The 23,007-nt window shown below is 48.4% G+C and overlaps 1 protein-coding gene across 1 annotated transcript in view; it reads left to right on the top strand.

Annotated features, from left to right (window-relative positions):
- Positions 1–23,007, top strand: part of Tmem132c (transmembrane protein 132C) — a 300,746-nt gene that overhangs the window by 182,049 nt on the left and 95,690 nt on the right. The window contains exon 3 of the mRNA XM_051161419.1: positions 17,815–17,961. Coding sequence (XP_051017376.1) covers positions 17,815–17,961 — 147 coding nt within the window. The remainder of the gene's footprint in view (positions 1–17,814; positions 17,962–23,007) is intronic.

Here is a 23,007-nt window from a genome sequence, read left to right as displayed (position 1 = left end):
GTTTGCGCACACATGTGTGCCTGAGCCCATATACACATAAATAAATATTAAAATATAAATAGATTGTTTTGTCCTAATTATGCTAAATTAATTATTTTGCATGAAAAATCCTTTTGTGAATTTTTGAAGTGTTTTGAAAATATTTTCTTTTATCTTCAGCTTCAATCTAAATTCCTTCCTTTATTCCTTTGAAGGTAACCATCGCGTGCGCTCTCTCTCTCTGTCTCTCTCTGTGCGCGTGCGTGTGTGTGTGTGTGTGTGTGTGTGTGTGTGTGTGTGTGTGTGTGTGTGCAGAGATCTTCTGACTACAGATGCCCAAGGCAGAAGACCCTAGCAAGAATTTCCGGTTGCACGCACTCTAGCTGTGCAAACCCTGGGTGGGTTAGGCTGTCCAGCCTTCTCCTCTTCTCCATCCACGGGCCAGTTAATTATGCTGCCTTCTCAATGGCTGGGACATGTGTGTGTTGCAGACATAGGAAAGAGCTCGGCTTATAGTGAGGCGTGTACAAGTATAACTAGTTAATATGTAACTGACACATGTACTGCTAGTGAAAGACTGAGGTACATAGTATTGGGGGCAGAGATTAGAAGTGGAATGCTTGGGATTTTTCTCTAACTTTAGAAAACCCTAATTCTCCCAGAAGCAGCATGTCCTTGAGAGAGGCCCCATGGCCTGCCCCACCCCCCTGGCCTTCCTGCCCAGCTCTGCTTTACTACAGTGCCCAGGGCTCAAAGCTTATGAGGCCCCTTCCAAGCTGCTATGGTGACGGTATCTTATGGTCCCGCCCAGGAATTTCTCAGAGGGGAAGGAAAGGATGTCTGCATAACAGTCACTCCAGGACAGCAGGACGTTAGGGCCATGCAGAGCAAGCCACACATGCATTGTCTATGTCAATATTTGACATAAGTCATCCTTGCCCACTGTTGAGTCTTGCAGTATATGCCCACCCATATCTTCTTTCTCTCTTCCTTTCACCATACAACCTACCCAGAATGCACCTGTGGCAGTTTGAGTGACAAATGTCCACTGTAGGACTGGATATTTGAGCACTTTGTCTGCGGTTGGTTGTGGTGCTGCTCAGGGAGGTTTAAGCAGTACAGTCTCACTGGAGGAAGGATGTCTCCAAGGGTGAGCCATTCTGTGAGCATCCACAGCCTCACTCTCCCTCCGGTTTCCTTTCTCCGTTTCACACACGTGCACCTGAGGATGCGAGCTCTCAGCTTCCCGCCAGCCTGCCTATCGCCATGCCTTCCCACCATGATGGGCCCTCATCCTTGTGGAATCCTAAGCCCAGATGGAACTCTTTCTTGCATAAACCCCTTCTGGGCACGATGTTTTAGCACAACAACAACAACAACAAAAATACCCAACATAAGCCTGTATTTCCTTTTTAAGCAGATATGAGTAAAAGGGACGTGTGTTGCTGGTGGGTCACAGCATTTAAAGATGCACATTTGCGACTCTCTTGCTCATCCTCTGGCTTGGATGAAGATGCAGATGGCAGGAGCCGAAGCAGCTAGCTTAGACGCAGAGTTGGGAAACACATGCTCCATGGTAATTCCTGTGGGCTAACATATAGACACACACATACACACACACACACACAAACACACACACACACACACGGGTCGGGGCGTGGAAGAGGGAGAGAGATACACACAAGTTCCGATGCTAAAGTCCACGACATTTGTAGCATACTATCTTTGAAAAATGGAAATTAAGGGCTAGCGAGATGGCTCAGTGGATAAAGGCACTTGCCGTCAAGTCCGGTGGCCCGCGCTTGATCAGCAGAATCTACATGTTGGAAGGATGGGACTGATTCCCAAAAGTTATTCCTGACCTCCATGCATGAGCTGTGGCACCCTCGGGCACACATACACACACACACACACACACACACACACACGAGCAGGGAGGAAAGAAGAGAAGAGGGGTAAAATAAGAAAAGAAAAAGGATATCCATTTATTTAGTCTTCATGCGTAAGTTTAGCTTCAGGCAGAGCTGGATGCAGGGGTTTGGGGCACATCAAGACTCAGTTTTTCTCTTCCGTCTCAGAAAATGTTTGCAAGGCAGCCCGGACACGCAACAGCCACAGCTTCCAGCTTAGCCATGCTTAGAGGCATGTTCTTTCCATCTTTATACCATCAAATCTCCGGAGAACTGGAACAAGCCACGCTGGAGTAGTGGCAGGAACCTTAGCTCCTTCCCATGGCTGTGAGCGCAAGGCAGCTGCACTAAGACATGTAGCGTTCAGAGTCAAGTGAGGACGCACACAGAGTCAAAGATGGCTGGACCCTTGCTCTGAATGCGTGACCGGGAAGTGGGGAAATCTATAGTTGTTTCTTAAGTCAGAGTGCACCCCGGGCTGGGTGAATTCTAAACATTAGCATACCCATACACATCACGCATGCACGCACGCACGCACGCACACACGCACGCTGCTAGCTGCAGTGTGTGAACCAATCAGAGCTGTCCCTTCCAAGACACTGGATTTCCCTGCAGGGCTTCCAACTCCTGCTGGCTTCAGCCCTACAAAGCTCAAATACAGGCCACCATTTACACAACAGATTGAATTTATTTCCTCTCTTGCTCACTTTTTTTTTTTTTTTAACCAAAAATATGATTCCAGTCTTAAAAGGGGAACTCCAAGGTAGAAGTCAGGAAAAATAAAAAAGAAAGCTACATGTAGTAATTTTGTGAATTGGGCGCGGGGGGAGGCAGGAGAGAAGTAAGTCCATGCATTAAGCTCCCAATCAGAGGTTCTGGGCTGGGTGGAGGTGGGAATGCAGACCCAGGGTGGGCTTAAGGTTAAGTGAGGACTCTCATATTCTCCTCCTTTCCTGTCTTATAGAAAAAGCTCATGGGACAACAAGAGAACGCCTGTGGGTCTCACATCCGCTCTATATAATCACGTTGTAAGTGCCCAATGTTCACTTACCCAATGGAGAGTTCTTTTCATGACTCCCAATAGAAGTAGGGCTCCTCCCCCTTTCCCTTCCTCTCTCCCCTCCCCCTCCCCTCTCCCTCTCCTCCCCCTTCCCTCCTCCCCAAGCCCCTCCCCCTTCCCCTTCCACTCTCCTCACCTGTTCACCAAGCTCTGAGAACACAGGATGCCCTTCTTTGAGGCGTGGCACCGTTAAGGTTGTCCTTACGAATCAGTAGCACGGTCTGGAAGGGACATTAGTGAGACAACACAAGAACCAATAGAGTCACCCTACTTCTCCTTGCTGGTGAGAGTGTGATGTCACCAGCAAGCAGATGCTCCTGCCCTGCCCTCAGGAAGGCAGACCTTCCTTGTGTCTTAGAGGAGACATCACAATGGATATTTTTTCAAAGATTTATTTATTATTTATACAGTATTCTGCCTGCAATGTGAGCCAGCAGGCCAGAAGAGGGCACCAGATCTCATTATAGATGGTTGTGAGCTACCATGTGGTTGCTGGGAATTGAACTCAGGACCTTTGGAAGAGGCTCTTAACCTCTGAGCCATCTCCCCAGCCTCCATCAGGATGGATTTAATTCCAAGCAACCATACCCATCTTGTCCACTCAAGTCCCCCATCCTTGCAAGTGTGGTCCCTGGACCACACATAAGAAGGAAAGAAAAGTTTGCTAACTGGGCATCAAGCACAAAGCCCCTTGAAGAAACAGCCCTCCCTACTGTGCACACACCTCCTACCCTACCTGAAGAGGTGTGGTGAGGGATGTGGTGCTGAGCACAAGGGCAACCATTCTGAGAGAGAGAGAGAGAGAGAGAGAGAGAGAGAGAGAGAGAGCGCCAAGCATCTTGGAGACCCCTCCCCCCATACCAACCTTGTACAGATGGGTTTTTATAATGAAATATCCCCTTTGATAGAAATGCTCAGATATGCATGAGGATATACATGTGTGGTGGCCAAAGAGCAATCTTGGTGCCATCTATTTTGTTTTTTGAGATAGACTCTCTCACTGGCATAGAACTTGCTGAGAAAGCCAGATTTCCAAGGCACACTGCTATTCCTGTCTTTATTTATTTATTTTTAATGTGGTGGTGGTGGCGGGAGGTGGGGGTGTTTCAGGAAAGGGATTCTCTGTGTAGCTCTAGCTGTCCTGGAACTTGCCTTGTAGACCAGGCATTGAACTTAAGAGATCCATCTGCCTCTGCCTACACATGCTGGGATTAAAGGCATGCGCCACCACTGCCTAGCTAAAAGTCGATTGTGCGGTAAGTGTTTTCCAACTAAACCATCGCTCCTACCTGATAGCTCCTTCTTAGGCACTTCTTAAATTGACTTTTTGAAGCCCCCCAGCACTGTAATTAATTTATGACAGTGAGTGCTCCAATGTGCCGTATCTCAGAGACACCCATGGTGACCTGGATTTTACATGTCTTCCCCCAAAGACAGGGCATCCCTCACTGTAAAATGCAGATTTGGGGGTTTGGGTATTTTCTTCAAACTGTATTTGACATGCCCCAGGCATAAGAGGAAGAATTTTTCCTGAATATGGGAGCAGGTAGCCCTGGGACTGGTGAATAATGCTGTGCGGGAACACCCAATGCTCCTGAAATCCTGAGGCATGACGAGGCCATTGCCCACCCCCCAAAGACAAGGCTTTGCATCAATTTCCCACCAGGATTCTGTAAATGCAGCACTATCTGGGAAGAGCTTACAGTCCAGGATAGCAACTTCTGCACTGGCCCTTATGAGGCAAGAGCACAGAACAGAAACTCCAGCAAAATGCAGCACGTCATAGCTGAGCCCCCAGGTATAACCTGGGATGGCCTCCATGCTACGAAATCTGAAGGCAGTATTGATTGAGACTTGGGGGGGGGGGGAGTGGTATCTGCCCTGTGCTGTGCACTGCCCCAGGTCCTTGAACTACTACTGTCATGTGCGAAGGAGAGAATTTTTTTCCCCTCTGTTGTCCTTCACTGGGGTTATGCTAACAAAATAGTATCAATTGGTGACATCAAACCACTGCCAATCCGCTACAGATCTAGAGGCTGGAAAGCCAAGGTCATGACATCAGAGACTTGGTGACTGGTGAGGGCTGCTTCCTTATTCACGGATGATAGCTTCTGTCTATGTCCTCACTTGGCAAGGACATGGTGGCTCTCTAGGGTCTCTATCATAGTGACACTGTTGGCATTCATGAAGCTTCTCAATCATGTCCTGATTCCCTTCTAAAGGGCCCATCCTCCAACACTGTCACTTGTGGGTGGGGAATCTCTGGGAATCTAAGGAGATACAGGAGGTCACACCAACCTTGCCCTGGTGAGGATTCGACCTGAAATCTGAGGCTCTACCCAGAGCCACACGATGCTGGCTCTGATGAGGTCTGCATGTTAATGGGGCGACTCCTCGGGAAGAATTCATAAACTCAGTGTGTAAGGATAAAGGCTGTGGATAAAAATTAAAGTAGGATCAAAGGGCAGAGATGAGAAGGCAAATCCCACTCTTTGTGAGCCTCCCTAAGGTACAGCTGAGCTGAGGAAGGGGAGAGGGAGAGAGGCCAGCAGCTAGACCAGCACGGTGAGAAGGCATTCAGAAGAAGGGAGCAGCCGGTGTGAAGCTCAGAGGCACAACTCTGGCATGTTGTATTATCATGACTAGAGTTGCAAAGGTGAGAGGCAGGCAGGAGTGTGCCGAAGCAGATCACGGTGATTGGAGAATTAATGAATAAATAAGGGTTGAGAGTTTGAGCTTGGCAGAGACTAGTCGTGAGCCCAAGCAAGTGCTCCCCTAGGTACGTGCCTTTAAGCCCCACACCACATTTAAAGTGGATTAAAAAAAAAAAGTCTCCATAGCCCACGTACTCCCGGCTTGCTTGCAGAGGACATTCTGATACGAGACAAGCTGAGAGCTGAGAGGGCTGGGTAAGGCATGGAAAGCAACAGTGGGAGGTCACCGTGCCCTGTCACGCACCTCAGCGTGACAAGAATGGTGACAACGAGTGTCAAGGAGGTGGAGTGCAGTGCCTGCCCATCCTGGGAGCTGCCAATCACTGTCCCTTTCTGAGAAGTTTTACTATGAAGTTTCATGGCTGTGCTGTGCAGAACGGTGCAAGCAGGAGCCTTGAGGATCCTTCAGGGGCAAATTAGTAGGTCAGCCTCATCCAATATTGATGCACCAGCTGCACTGGAGCCCTCCTCCTCCTGCCCAGGCTCCTCCGTAACTGGCCATCATGTCTCTCAAGGAAGCTGCAGGTGCTGGTGTGAAGGCACTTAGGGAGCCATTAGGAACTTGACAGATGGGCCCTTTGCCTTCTGTGGTGTTTATGATAAATACAGTCTTGCACCAGTGGCTCTTGACCAGAGAGCAGGGTAGTTTCCACCAAGGTAGCAGTTCTCTACCATAGTGGAAAAGCACAGGACCGAAGACATTAATTTCAAGCCACCCAATAGTCGTCACCTTTGTCTCTGTGGTGACAAAATACCCAATAAGAACAATTTAGGATAGAAGACGTTTGTCTGTCTCACAGTTGGAAGGCCCAGAGCCCATCATGGCAGGGAAGGCATAGTGGCAGGAGTGTGAGGCAGCTGGTCACATGGCATCCACAGTGAGGAAGCAGAAAGAGACAGATGCTGGTACTCAGTGCATTTCCCCCTTTTTAATCAGTCTAAGACCCTAGCCGAAGGGATGGTCTACCGAGTGGGTCTACCTACTCGGTTAAACTTCTCAATAAACTCCATCACAGACACACCCAGAGGTGTGTGTCCCGGGTGGTTCTGGATCCTGCCAAGATGATGGACAACGTCAACCATCACCCACCCTTGTTAATGAGCAGACGACTAACTATTGATGATGGGCTCGGGGCTCATCCTGCTGTGGCTTCTGTGACTGCATGGGTTTGACCAAGTTCGTTGGTCATTTTTTTTTTTTTTAAACCAATGTTTTCAAGAGGAGTTGTCTTAGTCATGGGTCTGTTTGGTAGAGAAGTTAAAAGATTCAAACTCATCTAACACATGGCAAACACATGGCCGAAGATGGGCTGATACTGGAGACAAGAGAGGCCATCCTTACTCTGGCTTCCATGGGACCTCTTCGTAGTCATAGCAGGGCCAGGATTCACGGCCGTTTCCATCCTGCCAAGCGACCCTTAAAACTCAGGGCAGCAGGGGCCAGGCATGCGGGTGCACACCTTTAATACCAGCACTCAGCATCAAGAGATGAACAAGCCTGGGTGTGTCGCCTTTGGAATTCTGTGTCTTCACTCACTCTGCCTGTCCTGAAACACTCCCAGCCTGGGAATGTGAGCTACCTTGCTGGAGGCATATACTTCCATTACTAAATTAGCATTGTGCTGGGATATGCTGTACAACAGAGGTGGTGAGGTCTTCAGAACTCTTAGCTGTCTCAACATGTATGCATGCAGTGCGGCAACATGTATGCATTCCGTGTACCGAGATACTGGTACATGAAAGGTGGTGTGGCCTGCGAAGATCCATTCTTGGGTTTACACAGTGCAGTAGTTTCCCTTGCTTGCTTGCTCACTGGGCCAGGCTCTGCCTACTCAGCCTTGTAGCCAGGCCTCAAGAATGCTGACATGCCGGGGGCGGGGGGTGCACACCTTTAAACCCAGCACTTGGGAGGCAGAGGCAGGTAGATCCCTGTGAGTTCGAAGCCAGCCTGGTCTACAATGTGAGCCCAGGACAGCCAAGGCTACACAGAGAAACTGTCTCAAAAAACAAAAGAGAGAGAGAGAGAGAGAGAGAGAGGTGGGGGTAGGAGGAGAATATGTCTGGAGATGGGACTCTCCTGTGCATTGTGGGATATTTAGCAGCTTCTCAGCCTCACCCTGCTAAGTGCACATCCGTGGCACCCCGGTAGGTATCCTAGAGGTCAGTCACTCCACTGGGATCTGCTACCTTGGAACTCAGCTCTGAACGATGCCTGGCTGGTCCTTTACCACAGAGTGGGATGAGGACCCATATGTGACAGACACCAAGAAGAGCCATGGTATCTGTGGCTGGACTGAGACACATCTTGCTTGGGGTATGTGGTACTACACCGCCCTTATGTTTTTTAGTCTTCACAACTGAACATCTTTTTCCATCCAGTCTAGACAGGGACCCAGGCAGCACCTCCCAGAGGCTTGTGCACCTGCCCCTGCTGGCATACACAGCCTCCATCCAAGCCAGCCCAGCTCATACCGCAGTGTTCCCATGCAGGCTGATCTAGTCTATACTTGGCATCCATGGCCTACACTCAAGTAGCCTGGCCTAACCAGCAAGGGGGCACAACTGATCATATTACTTACTATAACCCCAGTTTAAATGGGGTGCTGGGGACCCCCATATGCTCAAGGAATATCTTAGAAGGAGAAACAGAAAGAATGTAGGAGCCAGAGGGTAGAGGGGAGGGAAACGAACCACTGCTGGCTGGCATGGGTGTTTGTTACACTAATGAAGTCACGGCAGCCACAGTGACCTCCACAAGGTCAGTCCAAAGGTCCAGCATAGTAAGAGATGACCTCCAGGCCTCACCCCCTATGGAGGAGCAACTGTCCTCTGGTGATGCTCAGGGGGAGGGAGAATCCTCTTCTTTGAGGATGTGTCTGGTAGGTCTCCCATGCTCCAGTGGGTGGCCCCATACCCATGTGCATATGGGCAGGATTAGTTGCACTTAGTGGGTCATCAAAAGAGAAGGGGGGAAAGGCATGAAGTAGAGAAGGGGGCTTTTTGGGGCATATGAAAAGAGGTGGAGAGGGAAAACGGAAGTGGATATGACCAGGTATGAGATCCTTAAGAGTAAAGAAAATGCTATTTTAATATTTATTTTTTTTAACTCTTTTACTTTAGTTAATTAATTTATTTACCTATGTCCCATCCAGACTGCAGTTTCCCTTCCTCGACTCCTTCCGGTCCTTCCTCCCATCTCCCCTCCCCTCCGATCCATTACTCCTCCCTTTCTCGTCAGAAAAAGGGAGGCCTCCCATGCATATCAACCAGCCTTGGCACAGCAAGTTGCAGTAAGCCTGGATGCATCTTCCCCTATAGAGACTAGAAGAAGCAGCAGCACACTGGGGGAAAAGGTCCCGAAGGCAGGCAACAGAGTCAGAGACAGCCCCCGCCCTCACTGGTAGGGGTCCCACATGAAGGCCAAGCTACACAACTGTTACATATGTGCGGGAGGGCCTAGGTCAGCCCCATGCAAGCTCCCTGGTTGGCGGTTCCATCTCTTTGAGCCCCCATAGGGTTGATTGATTCCGTAGGGTGGTTTGTTTTTTTTTTTTTTTTTCTTCCCATTATGGTGTCTTTGACCCCTCTGGCTCCAACAACCCTTCCTCCCCCTTGTCTGCAGGATTCCCTGAGCTCCGCCTGTTTGGCTGCGGGTCTCTACGTGTGTAATAAAAACAAAGCAAGCCGGGGATAATTCAGGACCACAAGCAAACAGACCCACAGACTCATAGTCTATAAGATGAATTAATGGTGATTGAAAATACATCAGTTTTGGGAAGAACGGAAGGGACGCCGTTAATAGAGAGATGAGATGTAAGAGTGTAAGGGCCTTGCTTTGAGGGAGTCCTGCGTGGATTTTTTTGATGAGTTTAAACCAATTGTGTGAATATTCTCTTTGAAATAATCAGGAATGTTCTCATTCTGCGAGATGATTTCATTCTGAAGGAATGATAATGGGGAAATAATTGCATTTGCTAACAAATCTTCCCAGCGTGCTCTTTAATCTTTCATGTGGCCACACTCCACCGGACAGATGTAGGAGGCATGGGATGCCAAGTAAGTCTCAGAAGTTGGCCTCTGAAATGCAAGATGGAAGTAAGAAAGACAGTGACAGGGTCAGAGGTCAGAGGCCGGGGGTTAGGATGGGGGCGCTGCAAATGAGAAGTTTCAGCATGGGTGATCAGACCGTGCTCCTGTGCTGACAGAGAGTAGTCGTGGGACCCTGAGAACACAGCACTTTGTAAAGTATCCTCTAATGCAGACCGAGTCAGCTGGTCCCATGGTAGGAGGTTACTGCCCAGCAAGGGACACTCTGGAGAACCGTCTCCACATGTCATCTCTGCTAAGGCTGAGTATAAGCTCTGGGACTAGTGTGATTGAGGCCACCATTTCAGAAGTTGGAAGGGAGTCTATTTAATCGTGTACCATTGCCTCCATGTAGAATGCCAGCAGAAATGACTTCAGGAAGTGGGAATCAAATAGTGAGTGGTTGAGTTTTGAGTGTCTCCTACCTTTTCTGCGTGTGGTTTTAGGGTTAAAAGCTAGTGCCTGGCACATGTAAGGCAAATCCACTACCGTTGAGCTTCAGCCCAAGCCCTTTTTTGTATCTTTTAAGATTATTTTTAATTACATGTACATGGGGACAGATAGGTACAGGAGTGCAATGCCCGTAGAGGCCAGAAGAGGGCAAAAGAGCCCTTGGATCTGGAATTTCAGGTAGGGCTGAGCTGCCTGATGTGGATACTGGGAATTGAACTTGGGTCCTTTGCAAGATTGGTCCATGCTCTTAACCACTGAGCCACCTCTTCATCTCTTTTACAAGTTTACTGTAAAGACTGAATCTCACCAAGTTGTCCAGGCTGGCCTTGAACTCGTTCTGTAGCCTAGGCACCCTATGACCCTCCTGCCTCAGCCTCCAGGTACCTGAGATTCCATGCTGTGCCCCCAGGCCTAGCTCCCTTTTCTTAATTATTCCACCCTAAGCATATTTGGTTTATAGCTGGACAAAGGTTTGATCTAACTTGCAAGTTTCTAAAGCTCTAGCACCCAGTAGGTACCTGTTTCAGGCGGTCTAGCGCGACGTGTGGGGAGGCAGAGTGGAAGTCTGAGAAGTAAAGCCTGTGGAAGCCGAGCAATCATGCGTGGTAATGAGCATCTTAGACCAGAGTCTGCAGTGGAGATGGCGAACCCACTGCTGAGGACCAGAAGCAATGGAGCTTAACAGTGCCCAGGAGCCCTGCTGCTCTCCAGCTCCTGCTTTGCCTCAGAGATGTAAAGACCTGCTGATAAGGAAGTCACGGTTCACTCAAGATAGAAGTGAATATGAGGAAGCCACAGGCAATGGCCCAAAGGGGCCAACATCAGATAAGCTTATCAGGACACAGAGAGATGCTTAGTAGAAAATGCTTTTGGCTGCTCCTGTTTTCACCTGAATGGTGAGGAGCACATGTCCAGCCAAGCTGGCTATGGTCAGCAAATCAGGGCCTGAGTCATTCCACGGGCAGGAAAAAGAGCCTGGCTTCAGTCAGTGGCTTTGTACACACATGCGTGTGTGTGCACAGCTATATGCACACACGTGCATGCACATGCACATACAGGTGCACACGTGATACACATAATCCATGCACACGTGTGTGTGCACATGCACACATACAAATGTACGTACACATGACACAAGTGGCTCGTGTTTATGTATATGCTTGCACATGCACACATGCACGTCTGTGCACACCATACGTGCGTTAGCTTCTTTAAGGAATGCAGGCACGACCAGGGGACATTTCGTGCCTTGGAACCAGGCTTGGGCCCCTCATTTTCTCCATCTTGGCTCCTGACAGAAGTGAATAATTTATCTCGTCAGATAATTTAACGAAGATCAAAGAAGCAGGCAGGGTAAGTGAGGGAGTGGGTCCTGACCTGGGAATGGACCCTGTCTCCACCCAGAACACTTGGCAGCAGACAGAACACAACAGGTTGTGTAGGGAGGTGATATTCATGGGGCTCCCAGTAGGAGAAGCCGAAAAACAGTCCCCTGGGCTGAGAGCAAAGTATTGCCATGTGTGTGCTCAGTGAGTTTGCCTTCCACCAAGCCGTGGTGAGGGTGGGTGGCATGTGTCTGTACTCCCAGAACCTGAGAAGCTGAGGCAGGAGGATTGCTGAAAGTTCCAGGCCAGCTTGGGTCACAGGCTGAAACACTGTCTTGAAAAGAAGGGAGAGTGGGGCGGTGGTGGTGCACGCCTTTCATACCAGCACTTGGGAGGCAGAGGCAGGTGGATCACTGTGAGTTCGAGGCTAGCCTGGTCTACAAAGTGAGTCCAGGACAGCCAGGGCAACACAGAGAAACTCTGTCTCAAAAAACAAAAACAAAAAATTTAAAAAAATTTTTTAAAAAGGAAAAGAAAGGGAGGAGGGAGGATGGGAGGGAAGGTGAAAGGAAAAGAAAGAGGGAGAAAAATGGGAAGAAAAATATTGTCTGTACCATGCTGTGTTCACAAAAGTCTGCATTTTAAAAACTTGCATATTGCTGCTTGCCAGAGAGTGTGTGCACACTAGTAGCCTGGCATATTAACTTAAAAGGGCTTTGAGTAAGTTTTTCTTATTTGTTCTGTCACTTATTCATTTTGATGTGCATTCACATAACATTTTTTTCTTACTTCATATGTAACTACACGGGGTTCCTTTGTGAAATGATTTTCCTATAGCAGACAGAGATGGTTGATCTAAAGAAAAGTATCAAGTACATGCAATCAGAGACAGTGTGTAGTGCGCCAAAAAAAATTGAGGCTGGAACGTGTGGCTTTCTTTACAGAGAGCCAGGAGGCTTGTATGCTCCCATGCTGCCTGCTCCCCCCCCCCCCCCCCCGTGTGTGTGTGTGTGTGTGTGTGTGTGTGTGTGTGTGTGTGTGTGTGACGTTAGTGACTGGCTGGCTGTGGGTATAATCATGCGTCTTCCTCCAGCGGGAAGGCATACCCTCTGCTCTGTGCCCTCACAGGCAGCATGTGCGACTGCAAAAGTCTCTCCTTCCCTCCTTAGCTATAGCTGCCACCAGGCATAGAAAGCAAGAGGTGACAGCACCTGGAGCCAGACTGCTGATGGAGAGCTCTGACTGGCAGGCTGAGCATCACCAGACTGTGCCTTGTAATGACTGTTGCCTTACTTCTTCCAGGAGCCAGACTGCAGCGGTGGCTTGTTTCCTTCCTCACATACTGGCAACTATGCCAGTTCTCTGGGGGCACAGCTATGACATAGTGCCACGCATGGGTCGCTGACACCTTGGAGGTGTCTTCTCTTCTGGTACAGAGGGAAGTCAAACAAAGATATTAGCTGATGTCTCCCTTGGGGCCGTAAAGCAAAACCTGTGACAGTGAATAATGCCAGCTTGAGGCTCCAGACTCACCTAGGGGGCAGACCTCTGGGCATGCCTGTACGGTCACTTCTAGACTAGGTTAGCTGATGGGGGAAGACCCACTCTGGGTGTGGGTGGTCCCACCCCATGCTCTGCATAAAAAGGAGAACATGAGCTGTGTGTCAGGTTTCTCTGCTTCCTGACTGCCAAGGCAATGTGACCAGCTGCCTCAGGCTCCTTCAGCCATGATGGACTGCATCCGCGAACTGTGAGCCAAACCCGCCCTTCCCTTAAGTGGATTTCATTGAGCATTTAGTCCCAGCGATGAGAAAAGTAACTAATATAGACATCATCTTGGCCTTTCTTTTTACTGAGGGGCAGCCATGTTTACCTGCACACATACGTGGGTTCTCCAGAAGTGATCTTTGCCTCCAGCTTCCGCTTTGTGTGAACACCAGGTATTTGGGTCTGGCCTACCTTTATGACTTCATTTTAACTTCAGTATGTCCACAACGTTTTTTCTCCCTTTTTTATGTGTGTATAGTGAGCATGTGTTTATGCATGTTTTTATATGTGTATGGACATATCTATGTGGGTATTTGTGTGTGTGTGTGTGTGTGTGTGTGTGTACATGTGAAAACTGGAGGTTGATATCAACTTGATCCATCTCCCATCTAATTCACCAAGGCAAGTTCTCTCAGTCAAACCCAGAGCTGGCCAATAACGGCTTGTCTTCCTAGCTTGTTCTGGCAATCCCCTGTCTCAGCCTTCCCGGGCTGGAATTATAAGAGGGCTGCCACACCCACTACCTTAGTTAGGGTTTCTATTTCTGTGATGAAACATCATGACCCAAAAGCTAGTTGTGGAGGTTAAGGGCTTATTGGGTTTACACTTCCATATTGCTGTTCATCATAAAGGAAATGAGGACAGGAACTCAAACAGAGCAGGAACCTGGAGGCAGGAGCTGATGCAGAAGCCACGGAGGGGTGCTGCTTACTGGCTTGCTCCCTATGGCTTGCTCAGCCTGTTTTCTTCTTATAGAACCCAGGACCACCAGGCCAGAGATGGAACCATTTACAGTGGGCTGGGAGCTGGGCCCTCCCCGATGAATCACAATTTTTTAAATGCCTTACAGCTGGATCTTACGGAGGCATTTTCTTAATTGAGGTTCTCTCCTTTCAGATGACTCTCGCTTGTGTCGAGTTGACATAAGACTAGCCAGCACACCCATGCAGCATTTACATGGGTTTCTGTGGCTCCTAACTCCAGCCTTCATGCTTGAGCGAGAAGAGCTTTAACAGCTGAGCCATTATTGATCCCCCCGCCCCCGACTCCTGCCATCACCACAAGACCCTTTATGAATGAAACCACACTCTGAGGATCCAGGCCTAGGACTCAGACATATGCTAATGGAGTGGACTGTACACGCCAAACAGTGCCTGATTATAAGGTTTTGCTTTCTGACATATTCCCTCTGAGGTTTAAAATCTAGGTCCCCAGGGTCCAAGACGGAGTGGTACTCAAAAATACCCTCATGCCTAACAAAGGTTCATGCATCCCAGCGGGATGTGGCAGCTTCTGGAGTAAGCATTACACACAGGGAGGTTACAAATGACCATAGGAAGATAACTCGAGTGAAAATTAGCCTTTCGGTGTTTAAAATGTGTACTGAGCATTGATTTTTCCCTAAGAACACTTATTCACCCCTTATTACCTATTGATGAAAGACAGGTAAAGCTATTGTTTTTAACCAGCAAGAACTGAGCGAGATCGCTGGATGTGACCATGCAGGATGGACGTGTGAGCCCTGCACAGGTACCCACAGTGAGGCAGGGAGCACCATCAAGGTGAGGCCCACACCTGGATCATGTCCTTAGACATCCCAGCACCCGCCCTGTGCTGAGAAACACGGGACTCAGCACAAGCATCAGAAATAACAAATTATACTTCGGAACCCCAGTGGCCAGCAACAGCAGTCCTTTGAACCAGGGCTTATAGGACACGCTCTATGTTGGGGGCAGATGACGTAAGAGAAGCACATGCAGGTGGTTATCACAGTCCATCATGGCTCCAGTCCACACCCCAATGCTGGAAAAGCCAGCCTCTGTCCAACCACCTCACTTCCACTTCTTGCCTCGATGCTGGTCATCTCCAAGGGTGAGTATCTCATCTCACCATCTTCAGTGCTGGCTCCACTTGCAAAAAAAAAAAAAAAAAAAAGTCCAGTCCTTGCATCCAAGATGCTGACTCCCCTGCTCAGTCCATGGAAGAGATATAAACACCCATTGTTCTCACCAAAGGAAGTGATATGTGTTCCCTAGAAAACCCTTCCAGCCCTTGACCTTCCCCACTTCAGTGGCCAGCTCGCCAGCTCGCTCAGATATGGAACCGCCCACCACCCAGACCAGCAGGCTTCTCCAGTGCATGTGAACTCCAATGGAGAAAAATGACTGTAGCTTTTCTGAAATCTGAGATCTTAAGCAAAGTCCAAAAGCGACCAAAGCCCCCTTCCAACTAAGTCACAGCATGAAGCCTTTCTTCCCAGCAGCAGAGAGAGAAGGTGCCAGGGCCATGAACACCCAAGACTCAGTTTCTCTGCTAGGAAGGATGGGGCTGCCCCATGCTAGCGTGCCTTTAACTATTGTCTGTCAAATGCATCCTCATTTTCTTGTACTTGTAAGTGTGCTTAACACATCAACTTAATATAAAACTAAAAATACATTTGTGTGTGTGGGTGTGTGTGTACACCTGTTGGATACTCTGAGCTAGAGTAACAAGCAGTTATGAGTTACCACGTTGGTGCTGTGACATGAACTTGGGTCCTCTACTGTGCTCTCAACTACCAAGCCATCTCTCCAGCCTTGAGTTTTAGTGTTTTTCTTGATTTCCTGTGTGTTTGGCTGTCACCCAGTCCCAAACTCTTCTCTCACTGATCAGATCTCATTCAGACCACAGGCATTACAAATCTTACTTTCTGTCTGTTGTCAGTTACTTCCTCTGGGCTGAAATCATGTCTCCTTGTGGGGAGGAAGCTGAGAAACTGAACCTGGCTTGGGAAGCTGGAAAGATAGAAGATTCACAAAGCTGGCCCCCGAGTGTATAAAGCAGCATCAGCATCTGCGGAAGAGGAGACTGTTTAGGGGAGCTGCCTGCAGGGTGTGCTGGGAGCGCCAGGGGTGCAGCTTGCAAAAACCATAACCCATGGCAGCGGGGAGGGGTGACAGCAGCTGCCTTTGAGTCACCCGTGCTCCTGTCAGTCACTCCAGTGAACTCACTAAAGAGGAATCTTTTCTTTGTCTGTCATGGGTACCCTGTCTGTCGTGGGTACCCTATCTGGGGTGAATAGACACTTGTTCATATTTCTATGAGAAGTCACATGGCATTGTCACTGACAGTCTCTTAGGCTATGCTTACACCGAGTGCCTGTCTCTCTGTTAAAGTCTGGACCTATTCCCTGTATCTGATCACTTCCTCCCTGGCTGGATGGAGCACCTCCCGTGTGGTTTCCCAAGCATGGACGTAGAGAGTAAATGTTCTGAAGATGCTAATGTGTGGAGGCACTTCCGCTTAGACTATTCCAGGCGCCTTCCACGAGGCTGCCGTAGGCTCTGACTCCACTCTGCTGCTTGACTCTTGTCCTAGTTTCCTTCTGTATCTGTGACAAAGCACCCTGACTAAAAGCAAGTTTTGGAGAAGAAGGAAAAAGGGGTTTATGCGGCTTACAATCCCAAGTCACAGTCCACCTTGGAAGGAACTCAAGGCAGGAACTTGATGGCAACCCAGCTAGCTTGCCATTCCTCACAGTATTACCCCACCCCATTCCCCCTCCCAACCAAGGCGCTCACTTTACAGACGAAGGAATGTGACAGGAGCCACGGAGGATGCTGGCTGTGGGCTGACAGCATCATGCCTAGCTAGCGTTTTTTATATAACTCAGGACCCCTGTGTAGGGAACGGTGCTTCCCATAGTGGGCTGGGCTCTCCTACAACAGCTAAGTACAATGCCCACAGGTCAAATGAGGCTCCCGGATGATTCCAGGCCGTGTCAAGGTGATACTTACAGCTAACCAGGGCAGTGCTTTTCTCTATAGCTCCACTCTATGACCTCGTGTCTGAACATGCACTGACCATGTGACTTGTTATCATACACTGTACATAAGCCTCCCTGTCTCTTCTAGTCTGAAAATGCCTCCTCTTTTAGAAGTTTCTTGAACTAATTCATAAATAATCCCTCCTAGGTTCTCCACCGCCACCCTGATATCCACATCTTAAATTCTCATGTCACTTTCCAAGTTATTGCCTCCTATGTCTTCATTCTCTTTGTTTTTATTTCTTAGTCTTTCTTTAAACTCCATTCTTGGGGCTAGAGAGATAGCTACGTGGTTAAAGCACTGGCTGTTCTTGTAGAGGACCCAGATTCAGCTTCCAGCACCCACATGGTGGTTCACAAGCACCTAGAACTCCAGCTCTGGAGGAGCTGATGCCCTCTTCTGGCCTCCATAGGCACTGCACTCATGTGCGCATACACCACATATAAACTTATTACCAATAAATAACGTCTTTACTTTTTTGGTAGTTCTACATGCCTGGAATCATGTAAATTTTTTCTTCAGTGATTGAGAGAATGCCCTAGGATGTTCCAGAAAGTTCCATGATCCCCTAACCTTGGGAGGAGGGTCCCTTCTATCTCCTTGTGTGGTCCCAGCAGGGTCACCACCCCATGCACTTGGATGGCAGCAGCTGAGTGGGACCCACCACCTCTGAAAGCCCAAATCTGACTCAAATCTCACTCTCTCCATCCACAGAGCCAAGGTGAAGAAGGGGGTGAACATTCTGACTGCACAGACCAGTGAGCCTCGGCACTGGGATGTGAGGCAAGAGATGGGCAATGGAGGGAAGCATACCACCACTTCTGTGGCCTGTCAGCGCCTGGGGCCTGGGGCACGAGATAGGTAAGTAACCCTTCCAGGGCACTCTGGCATCGAGGTTTGTCTGGCTTCACCTTGACCACTGCTGGCTCCAGATGTTGTTAAATCCAGCATCTAACACCTACTAGAGTTCCAAGTGGCCAATGGTGCATATCAGCCTTGTGCTTTTTGAGCACTGGGACAGAAATGGCATCACCCACACTGTCACCTGAACTCTTTTCTGTGAGTTTTGCCCTCCCTGGCTTATCAGAGGATGCGGTGATGACGTGTGCAGTTCTGCACACAGATTAGCTTTAGTCACCAGTGAGAAGGAATGGAGGAAAGGAGACGATAAGTTACAACACTAAGAGGAGGCTGCATGAGGCTTGCCATAGACACTGTGGATTCCCACGAAGACAGCTGTTCTATGGCTGTAAGAATAGTGCACCTGCTTTTTTTTTTTTTTAACAAAACTCAGTCACTGGAAGGTGTCGTCCTACCCGTCGCTAAGACGTGTGCTCATCTCCTTCCAGGGTCTCATATACACAACCTCCATACATAGAAACCCCACAGAAAATTCATTCTCCCCGAAGTTTGGAATCATGAGGTCCACGGGGAGTGTTAAGATGGCGCTGTTTTCATGTACATAGTAAACGTTTCATTTGGACTTTAAGCGGTTCTTTAAAACAATGATGACAGCTACATAATATTCCACCATAAGCCTTTAAATGAACATAAGCAAACATACTGGGTTTCTGAGAGTCTAGGTTGTTTCCAGGTTTGAGTCTCCTAGATCAGCGGATCTCAACCTGTGAGTCTCGACTCTTTAGTGGTGGGGAGGGGCACTGAACAACCCTTTCACAAGGGTCACCTAAGACCATCAGAAAACACACATATTTACACTGTGGTTCCTTACCAACAGCAAAAATACAGTTATAAAAAAGCAGCAATGAAAATAATTTTAAGTTTGGGGGAGGTGTCACCACACCATGAGGGACTGTATTAAAGGGTCGCAGCATTAGGAAGGTTGAGAACCACTGTCCTGGATAGTGCTGAGCAGCAAGCTTCCTTCCATAAAAATCTCTCTCTGTTATCCATGGGGAAACAGAAAATCGAAGTGGCTTTTCTAGCTTGGGTTTCTGTGGCCGTGTTGAACATCATGACCAAAAGCAACCCAAGGAAAGAACGGGTCTATTTGGCTTAGAGGTTACAATTCATCCCGGAGGGAAGGTTATGATAGGACCCTGAAGGCAGAAGCTGATACAGACACCATGGGGGTATGCTGCTTACTGGCTTGTTCCCTAAGACCTGCTCAACATGCTTCTTATGGCATCCAGGACCACTTTGCCCAGGTGTATCACCACCCACAAGGGACTGTGAGACTGGGACCTGCCATGCTAGCCATCAGTCACAAAAATGCCCCCCAGGGGTAGCCAGTCTAAAGGAAGCAATCTACCAGCTGAGGGTCCCTCTTCCAAGGTGATTCTAGTTTGTGTCAAGCTGACAAGAATTAACTGGCACAATAAGCCATCTGCCTCATAATACGTATTGTGTTTGATCCTGACTTAGTAATTGCTCGTGGAAGAGTTTTAGATCATTATGAAAGGGACGCCTAGAAGAGCAGCATTTTTGTTAGCTGTAGGGTAAGAAGAAATGGGAGGATACTGAGGGTGTGGCAGGGAGGGATGCTCAGAGTGCATCATATACTTGGTGCAAATGGTTTTGAGTGTGTATGGCAAATGGTTCGCTCGCATTAATAGAGAGCTTCATAGAGTTCAGTATGGGCTCAAATATTTCTGTAAGAGACATTCAGATGGGCGTGTGTGCTTTCTAACCGGGGCAGAGCTTGGTTTCTCTCTGCTGGCTTACTTGCAGCCACTTAACAAAAGAATTGCTTTGCCAACGTGAGTGACACAGAATTCCCTTATTAACAATTGAAAGCCCTTCTAAATTTGGCATCCCAGCTGTTTCTCTGACACATCCAGTTTTTGCTTAGGTCAGTAAAACACAGCCACGGAATTTGACAGGCTCCTGAGGGCCATCTGCAGGTCGATGGTGTCTGACCTCAGCACGGCTGGCATCGCCAGTGTCTGAGTTTTAATCTTTGACTGACAGGTGTTAGTCATACATACATGGAGTACTGTGTGGTGTTCCCTTGTGTGCACACAGTGTGCAATCTTGTTTTGGTTTGGTTTTGTTAGACGTGTGTCCCCTTGTTAGGGCTCTCTAGACCCGTTCTCTCCATGTGTTTTCCTGAAGGAATTTGGATTTACGGAAGAATGGTTTGGTTATGGGACATGTCTTAATTGACCCTTAACATGCTGCCATTTGTCACTGTTCTGAGTCACTTGGGTTGATCGAAGAAAGAGGGTCACTCAAGGATGAATTAAGGCCTTGTTGGCAGTAGGGGGGGCCCAGCCTCTATGGACTGAATCTTGGGGACCCAAAAGTATATTTGTTGATTGTGATACAAAAATTTGGGTTGTTTTTTTTGTTTGTTTGTTTTTGTTTTTCTTTTTGTTTTGCGGCGGGGGGTTTGGGTACAGTTTCTTCATACCAAAGCCCAATTCTCATCGACATATTTCCTGAAGGAAAACATCACGCCCCTGCGACTTTAGCCCTTATTATTATTTGTCCTGTTGTCAGGACTCATTAATGCAAGACATTCTAGAGTTCCCAGGGCTGTCCTGGGACCCACATCATGCACAGGCTGTAAAGCTCCTTCAGAAAAGCAACTCTATAGATCATAGAAAACAATCACCGTGTTCCACAAGGATTTCTTCAAGGTCAAAGGAAATGACTGTTTCTTCCTAATGTCTACCGTAGACATAATGATTCTACCAGGTCTCCTGCTGCAACCATTAAACAAAGATTCTCCATGTTGGTTACGGGCACCCTCTTCTTAGGTCCATAGGACTCTCTGCAGGACCCACCTTTAACGCCCCGCCATGAAAGACAGATGCTGGGCAGCTCCTGGCTTCTGCCCTAGCCTTCCCTGCGGTGACTGGTGAGCCCTGAAGAATTTCTGATCACGTGTCAGCATCTCAGACTTTGACCTTGCAAAAAAAAAAAAAAAGAAAGAAAGAAAGAAAGAAAATGACCAGAAAGAAATGTGTGCCTGGGCCCTTAGTTATAGGGGAGGTCAGAGGACAAATTACATCTTCCCAGTTGGCTTCGTGTAAAATCTAATTACCGTGGACAACTAAGGAAATGCAGGCAGGCATGTTAATTAACAGATAGTGAACTTACACATGTAAACAGTCCTTTGTGTCAGACACAGACTGATAATCCATGAAAAGGAGGTGAGATATTTATAGAAAACCATGAAGCTCTGAAGCTCCATGCCGTCAGCCCTGTGTGCTCTGGAGCCTCTGGGAAACCCTGGTTGGAGGCTGCTGTGTTCCTGGGACGAGTACACCGAGTGTGTGGTTTTCCTGCTTTGACCCTTCAGAAGTACTTTGTTTTGTTTTGTTTTTATTTTTTAAAAATTATGCAGGGGGCAGGGAGGCGCGACACCTCTGTGTCTGGTGCCTACAGAGGCCATCAAAGGGTGTCTGATCCCCTGGAACTGTAGTTACAGCTGATTGGGAGCCATCATGTAGGTGCCATGTTCTCTGTAAGAGCAGTCAGTACTTGTGACAACTGAGTCATCTCTCTGGCCTCTCTTTGAATGGCTTTGACAGAATGCTGGGAACCATTTTCAGGATAGCTTCGTTTTTTGTTTTTTGTTTTTTTTATTCTAGACAGGGTATATGGCCACAAGGTAGACTCGGGGCGGTCACATGCAGGTGTATGTGGTGAAGGAAACCTGCCTATGCCTGCCGGTTCTCAGTTTCCCTTAAGTGATGTCTGAGAAAGTGATTTGGCCCCTTTAGCACACTTGCTGTGACAGCCGGGACCTCGCAATAACTGTCACTCGGCCACAGGGCCTGGCACCTACCATGAAACAACCTCCTGCTGCTGGAGGGTCTAGTCATCTGCGCAGCACTGATACATGTCCCCCTTCCTACCCATTCCCTATGTAACACGGTATGGGTCCCCTGTGCAGCACTGATATGTGTCCCCTGTGCAGCACTGTTATATGTCCCCTTTCATACCTATTCTTCTCCTGGACTCTCAGGAAGCCCCGGGAGGCCCTCCACTCCATGCTGGCCAGGTCCTACTGAGTCAGAATCACACCAGAGCTCAAGTACCCAGAGGGTGTGGAGCTCTTGAGCCAGTTCTGTGCAGCTCACACAAGGCTTGTTTATCACTCTACAACAAAACGCCCCAGAACTTAGACCTTAAGACAAGATGCTTTTTAAAAATATGTGTGTGGGGTGCGCATGCATGCACAAGCATGTCTGCACGCACACATGCATGTGTGGTGTGTAGAAGACCAGTGGCTTATGTTTCCTGGTGAAAAGGCCTAAGGCCCAGGGCAGCCCTTAGGCCATATAAATAAAGACACCAAAACCTTTAATATTTCAAAGCCTAGGCCTTAGCTGAGCAGACTGTCAACTAGCTCATCTACGTTAACCTGACCACCTAGTCCTATCCAGCCACGTGGCTAGCTTTACTTCCAGGCCTGTGGTCAAGTGTGTCTCCTGGCAAAAGGGGCTTTCCTCTCTCTCTTCCCAGAGTTCCTTCCTCCCTACCAGGAAGTCCCACCTTCCACTTCCTGCCCAGCTGTAGGCTGTCAACAACTTTTATTATCCGATCAGGGATAATTTGGGAGGCAAGGTTTACACCACGGCATTTTGGATACATGAGAATTTGCTCATAGGACGAACAGAAAGGATCTTGGGGGGCAAGCAGTTAACATTTGAATACATAGGAGCTCCATCTGGATCAACCCCAACAGTGGTGAGTGTGTCTGTTTGTGTGTGTATATGGGTGTGTGTGTGTGTGTGTGTGTGTGTGTGTGTGTGTGTGTGTAAGCCAGAAGATGACTTTGGCTTTTGTTCCTCAAGTAGCTGACTGGACAGCGATCCCCAGGGATCCTTCTGTCTCCTTATCCACAGTGCTAGGATTACAAACACATGCCACCATGCCCAACCCGCCCCCTTTTCACACATGGTTCCTGAGGAATCAAACTTAGACTCTTGTGTT

Source organism: Acomys russatus, chromosome 19, assembly GCF_903995435.1.
Source record: "Acomys russatus chromosome 19, mAcoRus1.1, whole genome shotgun sequence".
Classification (NCBI taxonomy): domain Eukaryota; kingdom Metazoa; phylum Chordata; class Mammalia; order Rodentia; family Muridae; genus Acomys; species Acomys russatus.
Note: the sequence above shows the minus strand (reverse complement) of the source record. Positions and strands in the feature narration are given on the sequence as shown.